The sequence below is a fragment of the Mustela nivalis genome (assembly GCF_964662115.1).
Source record: "Mustela nivalis genome assembly, chromosome: 6".
In the NCBI taxonomy this organism is placed as follows: Eukaryota; Metazoa; Chordata; class Mammalia; order Carnivora; family Mustelidae; genus Mustela; species Mustela nivalis.
Window position 1 is genome coordinate 97,545,804 of NC_139025.1, and position 20,424 is coordinate 97,566,227.

General features: G+C 43.2%; 1 protein-coding gene across 1 annotated transcript; it reads right to left on the reverse strand.

Annotated features, from left to right (window-relative positions):
* Nucleotides 1-120: 120 nt before the first annotated feature.
* METTL3 (methyltransferase 3, N6-adenosine-methyltransferase complex catalytic subunit) lies at nt 121-19,219 on the reverse strand. The gene is made up of 11 exons (XM_082736907.1): nt 18,893-19,219; nt 5,802-6,019; nt 4,908-5,312; nt 3,593-3,768; nt 2,562-2,778; nt 2,148-2,335; nt 1,738-1,776; nt 1,451-1,559; nt 1,263-1,328; nt 1,003-1,115; nt 121-371 (listed from the first exon to the last, which is right to left on the reverse strand). The coding sequence occupies exons 1-11, from the start codon at nt 18,990-18,992 to the stop codon at nt 260-262; spliced, it is 1,743 nt and encodes a 580-aa protein (XP_082593033.1). The 5' UTR covers nt 18,993-19,219; the 3' UTR covers nt 121-259.
* Between the last annotated feature and the right edge of the window lie 1,205 nt (nt 19,220-20,424).

The window sequence follows — 20,424 nt, forward strand, 5'->3', positions numbered from 1 at the left end:
CTCATTTAGTTTGAACCCTTACAATAACCCAGTGAGGTAGGTCACATTCCCAGCTTACATATAAGAAATCCTACTGAGATAGGTTACACAAGATCACACACGGTTAGTGGCACAGCCAGATTTTGACCTTGAAATCCCAACTACAATACAAACTTTTATTTAAATAAGGGAGGGAAAAAAACTATTGTACAAATATTACTCTTCAGATGCAGCCTGCAGAGCCATGGGTGTAGGTGCTTAGCTCTATAAGGAAGTGCTTCTATAGATTTTTAGGCTTAGAGATGATACCATCTGGATACCTTTGCTTGAACCGGGCAACCACATCTGGGTCTAATAGGTGAATCCCATCCAGTTGGTTTCCAAGGGTGATCCTGAAGTAAGGATAAATTAGGGGCAAACCAAAAAATCCAGGAATTAAAGGTTTAATATTGTTAAAAGATGCCTATCTTTTATTAAGGCTGCCTATCATCTAATATTCATGCCAATTCCTTCAAGAAGGCCTTAATAATTAGAATAGTATTGGTAATATGATTAGGAATTGGGCACAGATTTTGGTGTTCAAACAGGCTGGATCTGTCTTACTGAAGGGTTAAGAACGGACAACTAACCAGGTGTACTTCACAAAGTTGCTACCAGTAAGTGTTCTTTGGATAAATAAAATGCTAGCAACATGTCTTCCTTCTACAAACACTCTTAAGATACTGAAACTGTTGACAGATTAAATGGATTCTTAACCACCAGGGGGCAGATTCAATACATCCCACAGAATAACGGAATAAGATCTTTAGTAGAGACCCTCTGGAGAGTAGTGGTTTGAGTCTTAAAACCTGTTGGGTCTCTAGTAAATGTTGCAGAGCTCCATAAAACAGTTTCAGTACAAGCTTGGGTGGCTTATGAAGCCTCTGAAGTGCGTTTTTAGACTACTCAAATAGGAGGTAAAGCTCTACTGTCATCCATCCTTGACCATAAACAGGAGGGCTGTTATGTCCTGGTCCACCTTACCAGTTGGGCTGCACATTGTGTGGTCGTCCAAATAACTCAATCTTGCGAGTGCCAGGGGATAGTCTCTCAATCATGCCATAGATTTCATCTGGTTTATGACTGGTAGAACGAACCTAGAAAAGTAAGGCTCTAGTTACTTTTAAATTACCAAAGATTCCAAGTTTAGCCCTTTCCATTTATATTTATGATCAAATGAGAGAACCTGAAACACACCTGGCTTGAACAGTGTGGAAGGTTTGGATGCCTGGGGAAGCACATACCTCAGCTACGATCACATCGCAATCCAGACCTTGGTTGAAGCCTTGGGGATTTCCTTTGACACCAACCTGTTCACCACAGAGAACAAATTATCTTATGGAACCCCCAGCATTTGAACTTTTTCTCAATAAGAAGTCCAGCAATTCCTCTTTCTGCTCCACCTACTGAACTGGGCCCCACTGCTGCTCACCAAGCAGTGTTCCTTCCCATGGTTCAACCAGTGACCTGTACGGCCTGTCCGAATGATGCGCTGCAGTTGATTTGTCTTCACCCAGATAATTTCATCTACCCGTTCGTAACTGTGAGACATAAGAAAGAGAACTAGAGCTTTAATCAGGCTTTCACAGTTTAAGGGTAGTAATGTCTACAGAGGAAAGAACAGGGAATACTCTGGGAGAAGAGAACACATCTTAACTACAGCAATTATGTTTCTATTTCCTTGGGGAGAAAAAAAGCAACACAATGATCACTACTTACCCCCAGAGGTTCAGACACTCTCTGCCCAACTCCATGGCCCTAAAAAGAAAAGGGTTAAACAGCTACTTTCATGTCCATATTTTTAATCTCTTTAAGATACCAAAGTGTTTTCAGGAGACATTCAGTGAACATTTACATGCAAGACACCACTAGGGCACGAGGATGGATTTAAGAATGAAAACATAAAACAGTATCTATTACCAATAGCCTTACCTTTCATAAGGAACAAATATAAAGTTAGAATTCAGGTATCAGTTGTGTTATAAACACTCATTACGTCTCAGTAGCAAAAAAGGCTGACTTAGTCATACATTTAATAGCAGGGCTAGCAAAACCCAGGATTTTATTCCCACCCAGTACTCACTCTGTACTACATCTGCCCATACCTACATATCTTGGAACTGCATTACCTGCCTGTGACCCAGAGGAAGAGAAAGCCATCATCCTGCAGTACTGGTATGTTGAGCCTGCGCATCTCATCATCTGTCAGGGTCCCATAGGGCAGCTCCATGTGAATATCCCAGGGTGGGTCAGCCATCACAACTGCAAACTTGCCCAAGATACTGACGTCCAGGTAGCGGATATCACAACAGATCCACTGCATGAGGTGGTATTTGGTCATCTTTCCTTCCTTCACTCTTAGATTCATGGCCCCAGTCCCTCTTTTCCATTTGATTTTCCTAGTCCCTTATAAGTATGTATAGCCCACACCATTCCCAATCACCAAGACAGACTGCTGATTATGCCTGCTTTCCTACATGTATGGCTGCCCTACTCAGATATAAGTCCCTAAGTTGAAATAAGTTTTCTGAGCAGACAGGTACCTGAGGAGGGAAGAGTCGATCTGCATTGGAGTCCCCTCCAACACTCTGTGTAAGAGCAAGCTCTTGGCTAGGTGTATGGTCTTTGCTCCCAGGAGCCTCAGAATCCATGCAAGCATCAATTTCATAGTGAACATATTTGCAGGTATCCATGTGGAAACATGTGTTAAGGAAAGAGCAGTCACCTAATGATTCATCAGTGTGTTTATTGATAATTCGTCTGGGAAAATAAAAAGGGAGAATGAGAATCAAGATGGTGTTCCAGAGTTAGATCCCATAGTTGAAGTTCCAAACTGTCTCAAAATTTGTCTCCTAATTTTATCTTTAGAGCTTCCTCCAAGAGTTTTCAGAGAAAGGAAGCAGGTGACATAGAAAATAATTCACACTGAAGAATTTAATTCCTCTCTGAGCAACGACAACTTTCTTAGGACAGGAAAGAAGGGCTTGCTGGTTAAAGCTGAATGAAACACTGACCTAAGAGCCCAGGTTCCTAGTTCTCCTATGATCATCCTTCCAGGGAATTTAACTTTTTTTTTTTTTTAAGATTTTATTTATTTGTTTGACACAGAGAGAGAGATCATAAGTAGGCAGAGAGGCAGGCAGAGAGAGGGTGGAAGCAGGCTCCCTGCTGAGCAGAGAGCCCAATGCGGGGCTCGATCCCAGGACCCTGAGATCATGACCCGGGCCAAAGGCAAAGGCTTAACCCACTGAGCCACCCAGGTGCCCCAGGAATTTAACTTTTACTGGGCCTCAGAGAGAGATGTCTTGCTAATGCAAGAAGAAAGGGACGTTATTTAAAAAAAAAAAAAAAAAATCTCACATCTATTTGGGAATGCAGTCTGTATTCTCTCCCACAGAACACTACTTCAGAAAGTACACCTTGAGAATCTGAAGGTCTAAGACAAATCATTAAAAACATTTAACAAGAGGATCAAAGACAGAACCCCAGTGACAGGAAGGAATGTAATGTATGCTTCTGAAAAGTAATGAGTGCTTCTGGGAGCCCCACCCGACTTCTCTCCCTCCCGAGACACCTGAAGTGCAGCTTGCGGCAGGGCCGGTCAGCATCACTGGCTTTCATGCACTCCTCCTTGGTTCCATAGTCACAGAACTCCTGTACTTGGGCCCGACCTCGTGATCGAAACTTTTCAACAATGGACTGTTCCTTGGCTGTTGTTGTGTTTAATAGCTCTAGGATCTCCTGACTGACCTGTGACAAAAAAAGCCTTAGAATTAAAAGGTTTGCAGATAAAATGAGCCCTAAACCACCTCCCTAAATTCTACCTGACAATGTCCTAATGTAAGAGGTGAATGAGCTAACCTAATATGGGAAAAGTGGAGTCCTAGAAGAGTTTTGTCATGGGTTCAGTCCCTTCTTACAGATCTGCATTTGGGATGGAATTATAAGAAACCTGGTTCCCACTGCCAGGCATTAAGCTAGCCTCCCCTCCCCAGGAAAGCAATCCTTCCCACCAAAACCACTTATATTTACATAACCAAGACACTGAAGTACAAAGCACTTTACTGTTTAGCTGAGTCTATGCAACAGTTCTGTAAAGGAGGGTACTCTGGTTATCATCACCTAACAGATTAGAAGACTAAGACTAAAGAGAAGTGAAATTAACTTGTTCATATTTACACACCTAGAAGTAGCAAATGGGTAAGTATTCATGAGTCCATTACTTATATTCAGAACCACAGTTAACTGCCAATTTACGTTGTTTAATCATCAGTTTCTATAATTAATGGTCCTTGTTACTACCTTCCAGGATTCATCTCCATTCATCTCCCTCTATTCCTATACTTGGGCTCCTCTTCCACTTACCTGATGATTCTTCCAGTAACAAGCATCCTCAAAACTGGAGTTTCTTCACACTGGCATTAGTGACATTTGGGGTGAAGTATTTCTTTGTTGTGTGGGTGCTATCCTCCTATAATTATAGGATACTTAACAGCATCGTTTGCCTCTATGCAATGGATGCCTGTAGCACTCCTATGTTGTGACAATCACAATGTCTTCAGACATTGCTATATGTTCTCTGGGGGAAGGTAGGGGGGACAATAATCCCCAATGAAACTGAAATTGAAAACCATTATTCTAAACCCTCAACCCTAAGAACTGCTGCTTGCCCTAGGGGTAAATTCCTCCCCAACCAAAGCTGTAACTAAAAGTATACATGTAAGGAGCGCCAGATTGGTTCAGTTGGTAGAACATTCAACTCTTAATCTTAGGGTTTTAAGTCTGAGCCCCATAATGGGTGTAGATTACTTAAAAATAAAATCTTAAAAAAAAAAAAAAAACACAAAGAAACAAAGTGTATGCATGAATGCATTTCCATCTACCCCTACCTTCTTGCTCTGCTGTTCCTTAGTAGACTGTTGGTTCAGAAGGCTCTCTATCTCCAGATCAACATCCGAGGCAGCATGTTTCCTCGATTTCTTGGTTGGCTCCTTGGCTGCTTCTGATGCTGAAGAGGCCAGGCCAGAGGCCAAAGAGCTAGCAAAGGCAGCTACTGTGGCTGAGTCCTGCTCTGCACGCCGCTTCTGCCCTGTGATAGTCCCTGTTACCTCCCCAGGGCCCTTCTTTTCTGCCACAGCGCCCATCATGGCAGAGAGTTTGGAATGATCAGCATAGGTCACAAGAGTGGGATGTGCGTCATCTTGTAAGAGACCTCGTTTTACCTCAATCAGCTCCTGAGCTGCAAACTTCTGTAGGAGGCTTTCTACCCCATCTTGAGTGGCAGGGGCATCTGGCTAGGGAAGGAGGGAAGGGGAGGGGAAGACAGTAAGACACTATTTTTTTCTTTTTTTTTTTTTTTTAGGAATAGATCTGTTTATTGTACTGTGAAAACGGTCTTGGTACATGTGAGAAACATTATATACTTTGAGGACAGCATTCAGAACTGTTAAGACAAAAGACAAAACTATAATTTTAAACTCAATCTTGATTTAAGGGAAAGGCTATAAATTATTGGCTGGAATGCATTCAGCATGAACTCAGATTCTATATAACATAAAGCATGAAAGAGTACAAAAGATGTTGGGAGTCCAATAAGCCCATACCTAAATTTTAACTGTAAAGCTGCAAGGACTTTTTGTTTATTCTTATATACTAGTTTTCTTCTGAGACAAGTTGATTTTATCTCCAAGACTTAAGGCCATTCCCTGACTCTTTGCACGAATTCTTATGTGAACTGAAGCAAAGAAGTGGTATATCCCAACCCTGTCTTATCAGGTCATTACCGTGGAGATGGCAAGACGGATGGACACAGCATCAGTGGGCAATGTTAAGGCCAGATCAGAGAGGTGGTGTAGCAATTTCTTCTCTAATTCAGGGTCTGTAGCTAGCTCAGGAACTGCTGAAGCTGTGCTGGGCTTAGGGCCACCAGAAGTGGGTGCAGTAGGCACCGGGCTGTCACTGCGGAAGGTGGGAGACAGTGCTGCCTCTGGATTTCGTAGATCTAGGAGTGAAGAAAAGTGAAAGAAAGGATAAAGGGTAACCACTGTAGGGCTATCTATACACTCTTCAGAGGAGTCAAGTTCTCCAACGGTCACAACATGTACTTTCATCTCATGCAGAGAATTCTCTGACCAAATTTAGCACTAGATCACCTTTCCTCAGTCATACTCAAGCATTCACTGCTTTGCTGATTTTTTTGGGTTTTCTGGGAACCACTTACCTTTTCTCTACTGAATAAGGTATTTTCCTAATTCCTGTCCCTGCTGTGCTTCAAAGGAAATTAGCAGCATGGTAGATTTAAATGTCCCTACCACCTCCCTTTAGTCACTCTAAATGGTAACTGAAATAGCCCATATTTATGGGTGCCTGGGTGGCGAAGTTGGTTAAGTATCCCAACTCTTGGGGCACCTGGATGGCTCAGTCATTAAGCATCTACTTTCAGCTCAGGTCATGATCCCAGGGTCCTGAAATCAAGTCCTGCCACTGGGCTCCCTGGTCAGTGAGAGACCTGCTTCTCCCTCTCCCACTCCCCCTGCCTGTGTTCCCTCTCTCGCTTTCTGTCAAAGAAATGAATAAATTTTTTTTTAAGATTTTACTTATTTATTTGACACAGAGAGAGATCACAAGTAGGCAGAGAGGCAGGCAGAGAGAGAGGGGGAAGCAGGCTCCCTGCTGAGCAGAGAGGCCCAATGTAAGGGTTGATCCCAAGACCCTGGGATCCTGACCTGAACTAAAGGCAGAGGCTTAACCCACTGAGCCACCCAGGCACCCAAATCTTTAAAAAAAAATGCATCCCAACTCTTAATTTCACCTCAGGTCATGATCTCAGGATCCCGTGTCTCGGGCCAATGGTGGGCTCCTGGCTCAGAGGGAATCTGCTAGAGTTTCTCTCTCCCTCTGACCCTCCCCCAACTTGCTTGCACATATGAAGGTACTCTCTCTCTAATAAAGAAGTAAACCGGGGCGCCTGGGTGGCTCAGTGGGTTAAAGCCTCTGCCTTCGGCTCAGGTCATGATCCCAGGGTCCTGGGATCGAGCCCCGCATCGGGCTCTCTGCTCAGCAGGGAGCCTGCTTCCTCCTCTCTCTCTGCCTGAAATAAATAAAATCTTTAAAAAAAAAAAATAAATAAAATAAATAAAGAAGTAAACCTTTAAAAAATTTTTTAATAACCCAATTTTTAAAGCCAGAAATATTTTCAACAACCTAAGCTGTGATTAGCTCTTCTAAGGAATAGTTTGAATTTTAATAAATCAAGGCCACTGCACATCAGAGGGTATGTAAAATGACAGTATTAAGGATTAGAATAGGACCATTTTATTATTTTTAAAGGTTTTAAGTAAAGTAATCTCCACACCCAACATGGGGCACAAATTTACAAGCCTGAGATCAAAGGTTGCACGCTCTACTGAGCCAGCGAGGTGCCCCTAGAATGTGACCTTTAAAACTCAAACACAAAAATCTTATAAAACTTTGCAGAAGGCCTGGTCACCAAATATACTTCCTGACTGTATTTTTATCACTTACCCTATTATTTCACAAGCTGGTACCCACTGTAACCTTACTAAGACTTAAGAGCTCAAATTAGGATAACATATTACCTTTTTAGAAAACTTAATATTGAGGATTATTTAGTTAAAATACAGAAGGGGGCATCTGGCTGGCTCATTGGGTAGAGCATACAACTCTTGATCTTGGGGTTGTGAATTTGAGCCCCATGGTGGATACAGAGATTACTTAAAAATAAATCACTGGGGGGGGGGGGGGCACCTGGGTGGCTCAGTAGGTTAAAGCCTCCGCCTTCAGCTCAGGTCATGATCCCAGGGTCCTGGGATCAAGCCCCACATCGGGCTCTCAGGTCCGCGGGGAGCCTGCTTCCTCCTCCCTCTCTCTCTCTCTGCCTATTTGTGCTCTCTGTCAAATAAATAAATAAAATCTTTAAAAATCAATCAATCAATCAATCAATCAATCATTAGGGGCACCTGGTTAAGTGTCTGCCTTCGACTCAGGTCTTGATCCTGGGGTCCTGGGATCCAGTTCCTCATGCAGATCCCTGCTTAGTGCAGAATCTGCTTCTTCATCTGCCCCTCCCGGCTTGTGCTCTCTCTTGCTCACTCTCTCTCTCAATAAACACAGTATTTTTTTATTAACACATAATGTATTATTTCCTTCAGGGGTACAGGTCTGTGATTCATCAGTCTCACACAATTCACAGCACTCACCATAGCATATACTTTCCCCAGTGTCCATCACCCGGCTACCCCAACCCTCCCACCCACCTCCACTCCAGCAACCCTGTTTATTTCCCGAGACTAAGTCTCTTGTGGTTTGTCTCCCTCTCTGGTTTTGTCCCATTTCACTTTTTCATCTCTTCCCCCACGATCCTCCACTTTGTTTCTCACATTCCACATATGAGACCATATGATAATTGTCTTTCTCTGATTGACTTATTTCACTTAACATAATACCCTCTAGTTCCATCTACATCATTGCAAATGGCAAGTTTTTTGATGGCTGCGTAATATTCCTGTGTGTGTGTGTGTGTATACACACCGCATCTTCTTTATCCACTCATCTACTGTTGGACAGCCAGGTTCTTTCCATAGTTAGGCCACTGTGGACATTGCTGCTATAAACATTGGGGCACATGTGCCCCTTTGAATCATTACAATACCCAGTAGTACAACTGCTGGGTCGTAGGTCGTAGGGTAGCTCTATTTTCAACTTTTGGAGGAACCACCATACTGTTTTCCAGAGCGGCTGCACCAGCTTGCATTCCCACCAACGGTGTAGGAGGGTTCCCCTTTCTGCACATCCTTGCCAACATCTGTCATTTCCTGCCTTGTTAATTTTAGCTATTCTGACTGGTATGATTAAATAATAAAATAAAATAAAATAAAAATGAAATATTAAACTCAGGACCTATATCAAAATTCTGTTAAATATGATAAGATACAGGGGGCGCCTGGGTGGCTCAGTGGGTTAAAGCCTCTGCCTTCGGCTCAGGTCATGATCCCAGGATCCTGGGATCAAGCCCCACACTGGGTTCCCTGCTCAGCAGGGAGCCTCCTTCTCCCTCTCCCTCTGCTGCTTCCCCTACCTGTATTCTTTCTCCCTCTCTGACAAATAAATAAATAAAATCTTTTAAAAATATATGTGACAATTATTACTTAGCTTACTTGAAAGACTACACGCAAAATTTCTGCACTGAAGAGGACAGAATGATGACTACTGAAGTCCTCGCAATTCAGAGATTTTAGGAGTCTAATAACTTGAGCTAAAATACCCCAATTACAGTTTACACTGGGATAAAACTCTGAGCTTTAAAAAAAAAAAAAAAATGAGTCAAGTTTTAAATTTTTTTGAAGTAATCAAAAACTTCTGGGGCGCCTGGGTGGCTCAGTGGGTTAAGCCACTGCCTTCGGTTCAGGTCATGATCTCAGGTCCTGGGATCGAGTCCCACATCGGTCTCTCTGCTCAGCAGGGAGCCTGCTTCCTCCTCTCTCTCTCTGCCTGCCTCTCTGCCTACTTGTGATCTCTCTCTGTCAAATAAATAAATAAAATCTTTAAAAAAAAAAAAAAAAAACTTCTTTAGAGGTGCCTGGGTGGCTCAGTCACTAAGTGCCTGCCTTCAGCTCTGGGATCCAGCCCCATGTTGGGCTCACTATTCAGCGGGCAGCCTGCTTCTCCCTCTCCCACTCCCTCTGCTTATGTTCCTTCTCTTGCAGTCTGTCAAATAAATAAATAAAATCTGAAACAAAACAAACAAAAAAACCCGAAAACTTCTTTCATTAAGCAATTAAAGCACAATCAATAACAAATATCATTAACACAGAAGAAACAAGGTACTTTAAAATTAGGATTTCAGGGACACTGAATGGCTCAGTTGTGAGCATCTGCCTTTGGTTTGGGTCGTGCATGATCCCAGGGTCCTGGGACTGACCCCCACATCACACTCCTTGCTCACCGGTGAGCCTGCTTCTCCCTCTCCCCTGCTTGTGCGCATGCTCTCTGACAAATAATGCTCTTGCTCTCATATACATGCACACATGCTCTCTCTCTCTCAAATAAATAAAAACTCTAAAAATTAGGATTTCAGGCATTATACCCACAAACTGTTCTATATATTATATACTGATATAACTCATTATATATCTTTAACTCCTCCAGTATGCCAAAGGGAATAAATCATATTAGCTATTAAAAAAAAGATATTGATAACAGAAAATGGGGCTAAAGGAAGATGGGGCTAAGTTTTAAGTCCATATCCAGGATACAGGTCCTTTGTTGTGCAGCTCGGAATTTTTTTATATTTTAGGTAAGCCATGAATTATCCACTCCCCCTTAATTCATGTTCAAACTTTGGGCCAGGTACCTTACACATGCTGCTGCCATTAATATGAGATTTTGTTTATTAGAAAACCGGTTATGGCACTTGGGCAGCTCCATAGGTTAAGCATCCAACTCTTGTTTTTGGCTCAGGTCATGATCTTAAGGGTACGAGATGAAGCCCCACATCAGGCTACGCACTCAGAGGAGAGTGTGCTAGAAGATTCTCTCCCTCTGTCCCTCCCCCCACTCACTGGCAGGCCCTCTCTCTAAACACATCTTTATTTATTTTTTTTTTTAAGATTTTATTTATTTGACAGACAGAGGTCACAAGTAGGCAGAGAGGCAGGCAGAGAGAGGAGAAAGGAGGCTCCCTGCTGGGCAGAGAGCCCAATGCGGAGCTCGATCCCAGTACCCTGGGATCATGACCTGAACCAAAGGAAGAGGCTTTAACCCACTGAGCCACCCAGGTGCCCCTAAACACATCTTTTTTTTTTTTTTTTAAGATTTTATTTATTGGGGCGCCTGGGTGGCTCAGTGGGTTAAGCTGCTGCCTTCAGCTCGGGTCATGATTCCAGGGTCCTGGGATTGAGTCCCACGTTGGACTCTCTGCTCAGCAGGGAGCCTGCTTCCTCCTCTGTCTCTCTCTCTTTTTTTTTTTAATTGTATTTATTTATTTGACAGAGATCACAAGTACGCAGAGAGAGAGAGAGAGGAGGAAGCAGGCTCTCCGCTGAGCAGAGAGTCCAACGTGGGACTCAATCCCAGGTCCCTGAGATCATGACCTGAGCTGAAGGCAGAGGCTTAACCACTGAGCCACCCAGGCGCCCCCCTCCTCTGTCTCTCTCTGCCTGTCTCTCTGCCTACTTGTGATCTCTTTCTCTATCAAATAAATAAATAAATAAAATCTTAAAAAAAAAAAAGGATTTTATTTATTTATTTATTTGATTTTATTTATTTATTTATTGTGATCTATCAAATAAATAATGAAATCTTAATTTAAAAAAGATTTTATTTATTTATTTGACAGAGAGAGATCACAAGTAGGCAGAGAGGCAGGCAGAGAGAGAGGAGGAAGCAGGCTCCCTGCTGAGCAGAGAGCCCGATGTGGGGCTCCATCCCAGGACCCTGGAATCATGACCTGAGCTGAAGGCAGCGGCTTAACCCACTGAGCCACCCAAGTGCCCCCCACTAAACACATCTTTAAAAAATAAAGGCCTAGGGGTGCCTGGGTGGCTGCCTACCACAGGGGTTTGACCCTACCTACCTACCATGGGGGTCCTGGAAAGAGCCCCATATAGGGCTCCTTGGGGTGTCTGCTTCTCCCTCTGCCTCTCTTGCTTCCCACGCTTATGCTCTTGGGCTCTCTTTCTCTGCCAAATAAATTGAATCTTTAAAGTAGTAATAATATCTAAATAAAAATTTTAAAAGTCCTAAGCTCCCCATAGATAATACCTACCCACCTTTCTTTTTAATCACCTTAAGGTTAAATAAGTAAATAAAATAAACAAACCACTTTAAGGTATGACTGACATGTAAAAAGCTGAATTGGGGTGCCTAGGTGGCTCAGGCAGTTGAGCGACTACCTTTGGCTCAGGTCGTAATCCTGGAGTCCTGGGATTGAGTCCTGCATCCAGCTCCCTGTTCAGTGGGGAGCCTGCTTCTCCTCCCTGTGGCTCTCCCCCTGCTTCTGCATTCGCTCTCCCTCTCCCTGTGGCTCTCCCCCTGCTTCTGCATTCGCTTTGCTGTCGAATAAATAAATAAATCTTTAAAAATATAAAAAACTGAGGTGCCTGGGTGGCTCAGTGGGTTAAAGCCTCTGCCTTTGGGCCCCGCATCAGGCTTTCTGCTCAGCAGGGAGCTTGCTTCCTCCTCTCTCTTTCTCTGCCTGCCTCTCTGCCTACTTGTGATCTCAGTCTGTCAAATAAATAAATGAAATCTTTTTAAATAAATAGATAAATAAAAAATAAAAAGTCAAATATATTTAACAGATATAATTTGATGGCTTAATGAGTTTGTAAATAAGAATACACACCCATGACACCATCACTACTGTGAAGGCCATAAACCTATCTATCACCTCCCAAAGTGTCATTCCACAGCCTTTTTTATTATTTTTTTTTGTGTTAAGATCACCTAAGTAAGGGGCACCTGGGTGGCTCAATGGGTTAAGGCCTCTGCCTTCAGCTCAGGTCATGATCCCAGGGTCCTGGGATCGAGTCCCGCATTGGGCTCTCTGCTCAGAGGGGACCCTGCTTCCTCCTCTCTCTCTGCCTGCCTCTCTGCCTACTTGTGATCTCTGTCAAATAAATAAAGTCTTTAAAAAAAAAAATCACCTAAGTAAGAGCTACCCTCTTTAGAAAAAAAATTATCTTTTATTTATTTTTTTAAGTAATCTCTACACTCAGTGTGGGCCTGGAGCTTACAGCCCCGAGATGGAGTCACATGCTCCAAGGCTGAGCCAGCCAGGCATCATCCCCTACCAACTTAGAAAATTTCAAGAGTACAATACAGTATAGTTAGCTATAGGCAGTATGCTGTATAGTTTATCTCTACAACTTATTTATCTTGCATAACTGAAACTTTGTACCTTATTACCATCACCTCCCCATTTTCCTACTCCAGCCCCTAGTAATCCACATTCTACTCTCCACTTCTGTGATTTTACTATTTTAGACTCTGTGTCTCAAAGATGATCTAAATGAGATTATACAGTATTTGTTTTTCTGTTTCTGACTTATTTCACTTAGCATAATGTCCTAGAGGTCCACCTATATTGTCATAAGCACCAGGATTTCCTTTCTTTAAGGCTGAATAATATTCCATTGTATGCGTATTCCATTTTCTTTATCCAATCATCCAATGATGGACGATTAGGTTGTTTCTGTATCTTGTCTACTGTAAGCAACACAACAAACACTAATGTGCAGGCACCTCCTAGAGACCAGGATTTCAATTCCTTTGGATATCTCGGATTGAGAGTGCTGGAAATACAGTAGTTCTATTTTTTATTTCTTGAGGAACCACCACACTGTTTTCCATAATGGCTATACCAATATACATTCCCACCAACAATGAATCAGGGTTCCCTTTTCCCCTTGCCACTACTTACGTTTTGATTTTTTAATAATAGCTATCCTAACAAATATGAGGTGATATCTCATTATGGTTTTGATTTGCATTTCCTTGATGATTAAGGATGCAGAAGAGTTTTTCATATACCTGTTGGCCATTTGTATATGTCTTCTATAGAGACCTATTATATCTCGATTTTGTATATTTTGCTTATTTTTTGACCATGTAACTTAAAAGAAAATGAGAACATTGTCCCTCATTAAAATGTAAGTCGAGGGGTGACTGGGTGGCTCAGTGGGTTGGGCGTCTACCTTTGGCTCAGGTCATGATCCCAGGTTCCTGGGATCAAGTCCGACATTGAACCCCTGGGATTGAGATTCCAGCTGAGCAGGGAGCCTTTCTCTCTCTCGCCTGCTGCTCCCCCTGCTTGTACTCTCTATCAAACAAATAGATAAAATCTTAAAAAAAAAAGTTCCACTAAAGATAAAATATTAGCTTAGACATAAAAATATGGCCAGCCTATTAATATAACACTGTAGGGCGCCTGGGTTGCTCAGTTGGTTAAACAACTGCTTTCAGCTCCGGTCATGATCCTGGAATCCCAGGATCAAGTCCCACATGGGGGAAAAAAATCCCTGCTCAGCAGTGAGTCTGCTTCTCCAGAACTCTGACCCTCCCCCTTCTCAGGTTTCTTTCTCTCTCTCAAAAACAAAACAAAACCAAAACCAAAAAAACTTCTTTTTTTTTAAAGATTTATTTATTTATTTATTTGAGAGAGAGAGACAGTGAGAGAGAGCATGAGCGAGGAGAAGGTCAGAGGGAGAAGCAGACTCTCCATGGAGCTGGGAGCCTGATGCGGGACTCGATCCCGGGATTCCGGGATCATGACCTGCGCCGAAGGCAGTCGTCCAACCAACTGAGCCACCCAGGCGTCCCCCCAAAAAACTTTAATAAATAAAATACTAATTTAACACTGTAGGAGCGGCTGGGTGGCTCAGTTGGTTAACTGTCTGCATTTGGCTCAGGCCATGATCTCCAGGTCCTGGGATCAAAGTCCAGCTTCCTGCTCAGTGGGGAGTCTACTATCTCCCTTGCCCTCTGCTCCTCTCCCCATTAGTGCTCTGACTCCCTCTCAAATAAATAAATAAATAATCTTTTTAAAAAATAAAAAAATAATTTAAAAAGGCTGTACTTCTTCGCTATGGAAAACAATTTGCTGGGGATGCCTGGATGGCACAATGGCACAATTGGTTAGGCATCTGACTCTTGGTTTCAGCCAGCTCAGATTGCACTCTCAGGGTCATGAGATGGAGATTCAGTGCAAAGTCTGCTTCAGACTCTCTGTGCCACTGGGCCCCCCACCCTAGTGCACCAATGCGCGGCTCTCTCTCTCTCTCTTTTAAAATAAATAAATAAATCTTTTTTTTTTTAAGTTTTTATTTATTTATTTATTCATGACAGAGGGAGAGAGGCAGAGGCAGAGAGAGGCAAAAGGAAAAGCAGGCTCCCCGCTGAGCAGGGAGCCCCTCGCAGTACTCAATCCCAGGACCCTGCCTGAGATCATGACCTAAAGGCAGACGCTTAAGTGACTGGGCCACCCAAGTGCCCCTAAATAAATAAATCTTAAACACCCCCCAAAAAAGTATGGTGGTTCCTCAAAAAACTGAAAATAGGGGTAATCTGGGTGGCTCAGTCAGTTAAAGGACAGCTGTTTCAGCTCAGGTCATGATCTCAGGGTCCTGAGATCCAGTCCTGTATTGGGCTCTGTGAGCATGAAGTCTGCTAGAGATTCTTTCCCCCTCCCTCTCCCTCTGCCTTTCCCCACAAACCATGCCCACCCACAGGCGCTCTCTCTAAAACAAATTAATTAAATCTTTAAAAAAACTGAAAATAGAATTTACCGTATGATTTAGAAATCTCACTTCTGGATATACATCCAAAAAATTTGAAGCTGGATCCTGAAGAGATATTTGTACACTGATGGTTATAGCTGCATTATTCATAACAGCCAAAAGCTGGAAGGAACCCAACTGTCCACTGACAGATAAATGAATAAACAAAATGTGGTATAAATATGCAATGGAATCTTCCGCGGCCTTAAAAAGAAAACAAATTCTAACACAGGGATGCCTGGGTGGCAGTCAGTCAGGTGTCTGCCTTTGACTTGGGTCATGATCCCAGAGTCCTGGGATGGAGTCCTACATTGGGATCCTTACTGAGCAGGGAACCTGCTTCTCCCTCTGCCTATCACTCTGTGCTTTCTCTGTCTCGCTCTATGACAAATAAATGAAATCTTACCAAAAAGGAAAGAAAGAAAGAAAGAAATTCTGACACATGCTACAACAGGATGAACCTTGAAGATATTATGCTAAGCAAAATAAGCAAGCCATGAAGGGACAAATACGTTATGAATCTGTTTGTATCTAGAGTAGTCAAACTCATGGAGACAAAAAGTAGAACGGTGGTTGCCAGGCACTGCACAGGAAAGGAAAATAGAGAGTTTCTGTTTAATGTTTATAGAATTTCAGTTTTGCAAGATGAAAAAGTTCTTGAGATACGCTGCAAAACAATGTGAATATACTTCAAGCTACTGAGCTATACACTTAAAAATGGTTAAGATGGTAAATTTTATGTGTATTTTGCCACAATTGGGGGGGAAAAAAAAAAGCTGTACTTTAAAAATGCCAAACTGGGGCGCCTGGATGGCTCAGTGGGTCATGATCCCAGGAGTTCTGGGATCGAGTCCCACATGGGGCTCCCAGATCCGCAGGGAGTCTGCTTCTCCCTCTAACCTTCTTCCCTCTCATGTTCTCTCTCTCAAATAAATAAATAATCTTTAAAAAAAATAAAAATAAAAATGCCAAACTAAGCAAGGTCTCCCAAAGATTCTCTGTCCATGGTATCTGCATTCATCAATGATATGAATACATTTTAATTCACTTAATACCCTTGTCTTTTCTCACTGAGCTTTGTAGTAAACAATTAAGTATCAGATTTCAGTAATGTTATAAAAATCAAGAGGTAGTAAGAAAATTTTTATTTCCTGTGAGAAAAGAATGGAATGATCTAAATTATTAGTATCCCTTTAATTTTATCTTACATGGAAACTTGATTAATAAACTAATAGAGTGTGCCTCATGTCTTCCTAAGAATCCTAATGCTCAAAGAAATAGATTCTTTGGAATAACCAAAATAATTCAAGGAAAGAACAGTGACAGGCTAATTTATTTTGTATATTATCTCTATCTATTCCCATAGTACCAGATGGGCCAGCCATAGCTCTAGGCCAGAAGACAATATACGTTTAAGCACAACCTTAAAAATATTTTTATGTAAGTCTTAACCATATTCTTTAGGCAGATGTACTAGGAATCATAACCATGTATTTATTAAGTGGGTCAAAAGATTAAGTCTAGAAATATTTCTATCAGGGGTGCCTGGGTGGCTCAGTGGGTTAGAGCCTCCACCTTTGGCTCAGGTCATGATTCCAGAGTCCTGGGGATCGAGTCCGCATCTGGCTTTCTGCTCAGCGGGGAGCCTGCTTCCTCCTCTCTGCCTGCCTCTCTGCCTGCCTCTCTGCCTACTTGTGATCTCTGTCAGTCAAATAAATAAATAAAAATCTTAAAAAAAAAAAAAAGAAAAGAAATATTTATATCAACAAAAAAGAGTATTGGGTTAAGTCGCTGCCTTCGGCTCAGGTCATGATCTCAGGGTCCTGGGATCGAGTCCCACATCGGGCTCTCTGCTCAGCAGAGAGCCTGCTTCCTCCTCTCTCTCTCTCTCTGCCTACTTGTGATTTCTGTCAAATAAATAAATAAAATCTTAAAAAAAAAAAAAAGAAAAGAATAGTTACATTCAAGGAAGAATACAATCTTGTTAAAATTATTAAACATGCTTAGCAAGAAACTGTATGAAGTATCTATTAGGTTTGAACATGGCACAAAGTTTGGTTAATACCAAAGTGTGGTTATTACCATGGAAAAATGAAATGGAGGGGCGCCTGGGTGGCTCAGTGGGTTAAGGCCTCTGCCTTCAGTTCAGGTCATGATCCCAGGGTCCTGGGATGGAGCCCCACATGGGGCTCTCTGCTCAGCAGGGAGCCTGCTTCCCTCCCTCTCTCTCTCTGGCTGCCTCTCTGCCTACTTGTGATCTCTGTCAAATAAATAAATAAAATCTAAAAAAAAGAAAGAAAGAAAGAAAAGTGAAATGGACCTTAAAATTGAGTACTAAGTAATCCCTGATCGTAGGACTTGCACTACTTCTTCCTCTACTTGCCCTGCACTCTTAACTTCTCTTTATTTATCTAAGTCCTACGTAGCCATCAAGATCATATCACTAGTGCTAACTCATGATGCCTTTCCATCTATAGCCAATTCTTGTTACTTTTCCCTTCCCTGTCTATACTTACTGTGGATTCATTCATTCAGCATTTTACATATATCATATTGTAGTCCTAAATTTTTATAAGCATCAATCCTTTATCCCCAAATAAATTTTAAACTGGCTGAGAGCAGGGACAATAGGTTACTTATCTTTGTCCATCTAGACTTATGCACACTGTAAATACTCAATAGTTGGTTATTATGGTGTGGAAGTCCTGACAGAACATCTTCTAGGTTCCAGGGGCCAGAATATGAGCACAGGGAGCTAGTATGTAGCAAGACAAGATTTAGAGATGGGCTCCAGTACACAGGAACAAACTACCCCAAGGATGATATGGATTCACTATCTTTGTGGATCTTTATAACTGATTTGCTTTAAATAATCCAGGGTTTGTGCTGGGGAGGGGTAGGTAAAAGTGGACAATCATCCGAGGTTCCTTCAAGTCTTCTGACTGACACAGGGGGCAAGGGGAGGGGAGAAGAAGTTTAAAAACATAAAGCAAATATTTTTCAGATTTCTGACTAGGACGTAAATCGCTTAAGACAATGCCAGTCCTGCTACTCATTTAGCAACTCTGTGAGGGTCACTGAGCTGAGCACTGTAGATATAAAGGTTCGGTCCTTGCTCTCCTTGTGGCTACAGTGGCAAAGAAACGACCACTACAAAGCACTCGCTATAACGGAAGAACAAAGCGCCACAGCAGAAAACAAACAAACAAACAAACAAACAAAAAGGCGGGGGGACTTAACTGCTTCAAGGGATGGGGGGCGGAGAGGCCTAGCAAAGGCAACGTTCTCGCAGACTTAAGAGGAGTCAACCAAGTGACCAGGGGTGGGGTGGGATGGCAGGGACCAGGCTTCTGCCCCGAGACAGTGAACTAGAGGAACCAAGGCCCGGGGTAGAACGAACTGCAACTATGTACAGGAGGACGAAGTGCCTGTTTGCTGAGGATGAAGAAGAGAGTCCCGATGTACCAAGTATTAAAGAAATGGCCGCTTGGGTAAGGGTGCTGACTTGGGAGCTCTTTTTCTCCAGGGTTCTCTCCCGCCCGCCCTGGCTCAACACCGACCCGGACAGCCGCGCGCCTCACCCAAGTGCCCGGAGTCCTGCTTCCGCCTCCGCTGCAACCTCTCTCGCAGCGAGTCTAGCTGCTTTTTGTGGGCCTGGATAGAGCTCCACGTGTCCGACATCCTAGTCTCTCAGCTGGGACACCTCTCGAATCAAGCGCGGTGGACTAGCACCTCCCAGCCCCGGCAGCATGAAATCTCCAACTCTCACGCGGACACCCCCGGGCTAACCGGAAAGAGATCCCGGGAATGTGCTAGCCTGGAAGTCATTTTCCGTTTCCCGCTCGGTTTGAAGCTCAAATGAGAGCCACCATAGGTGTTGGCAGGATGGCGGAAATGTTTTCAGTAGGGTCTCTCTCGTTCTTCCGGGCGCAGTGAAGCTGTGGTTGCCATATTAGTGCCTGGCAGAATAGCCATGTTGCTTATAGAGGCTCGTGCGGCCATGTTGAATATAAGGAGATGAGCCCTGTGAGTTCATACGAAGTGTTAAGACAGTACTGATAGGGCCCCCTGGGTGGTTCAGTGGGTGAGCGTCTTCCTTCGCCTGGGGTCATGATCCCAGCGTGGTGGGATCGAGCCACGCAGCCGGTTCTCTGCTTAGCGGGAAGCCTGTTTCTCCCTCTTCCACTCCCCATACTTGTATTCCCTCCCTCGCTCGCGTGCTCACTCTCTCTCTCTCTCTCTCTCTCTCTCTGTGTGTCAAATAAATAACTAAAATCTTAGGGGGGGGAAAACACGTATTGCATGGACTCTGGTTGTGGTGCATAAACAACGAATTTTGGAACACTGAAAAGAAATAAAAATAAAATGGAAAAAAGAAAAGATACCACTAATACAGCAGCAAGCATAGTAGAGATTTAAGTTTTTTTTTTTTTTTTAAAGACTTTATTTATTTGACAGAGATCACAAGTAGGCAGAGAGGCAGGCAGAGAGAGGGAGAAGCAGGCTCCCTGCTGAGCAGAGAGCCTGATATGGGGCTCCATCCCAGGACCCTGGGATCATGAGATCATGAGGTAGAGGCTTAACCCACTGAGCCCAGGCGCCCCTTAAGGTTTTATTTATTTTATTTTTTAAAGATTTTATTTATTTATTTGATGGAGATCACAAGTAGGCAGAGAGGCAGAGAGAGAGAGGAGGAAGCAGTTTCCCTGCTGAGCAGACAGCCGGATGCAGGGCTGGATCCCAGGACCTGGAGAGATCATGACCTGAGCCGAAAGCAGAGGCTTTAACCCACTGAGCCACCCAGGTGCCCCAAGGTTTTATTTTTAAGTAATCTTTACACTTCCACCTGGAGATAGAGTTGTATGCTCCACTGACTGAGCCACTCAGGTGCCCCTGGAGTACAGTTTGGGGGGGGGGGGTAGATTTTAAAAAAAATATTTTATTTATTTGTTTATTTGACAGACAGAGATCACAAGTAGGCAGAGAGGCAGAGAGAGAGGAGGAAGCAGTTTCCCTGCTGAGCAGACAGCCCGATGCAGGGCTGGATCCCAGGACCTGGAGAGATCATGACCTGAGCCGAAGGCAGAGAGAGGCTTTAACCCACTGATCCACC

Bases quoted from the DNA above. Each gene is read 5' to 3' on its own strand.
- METTL3 (XM_082736907.1), bottom strand. From the start codon at position 18,992: ATGTCGGACACGTGGAGCTCTATCCAGGCCCACAAAAAGCAGCTAGAC. The intron at 6,020-18,892 runs GTGAGGCGCGCG...CTTCACTCCTAG, and splicing joins GCAGGACTCCGGGCACTTGG to ATCTACGAAATCCAGAGGCA. The intron at 1,560-1,737 runs GTAAGTAGTGAT...TATGTCTCACAG, and splicing joins GAGTGTCTGAACCTCTGGGG to TTACGAACGGGTAGATGAAA.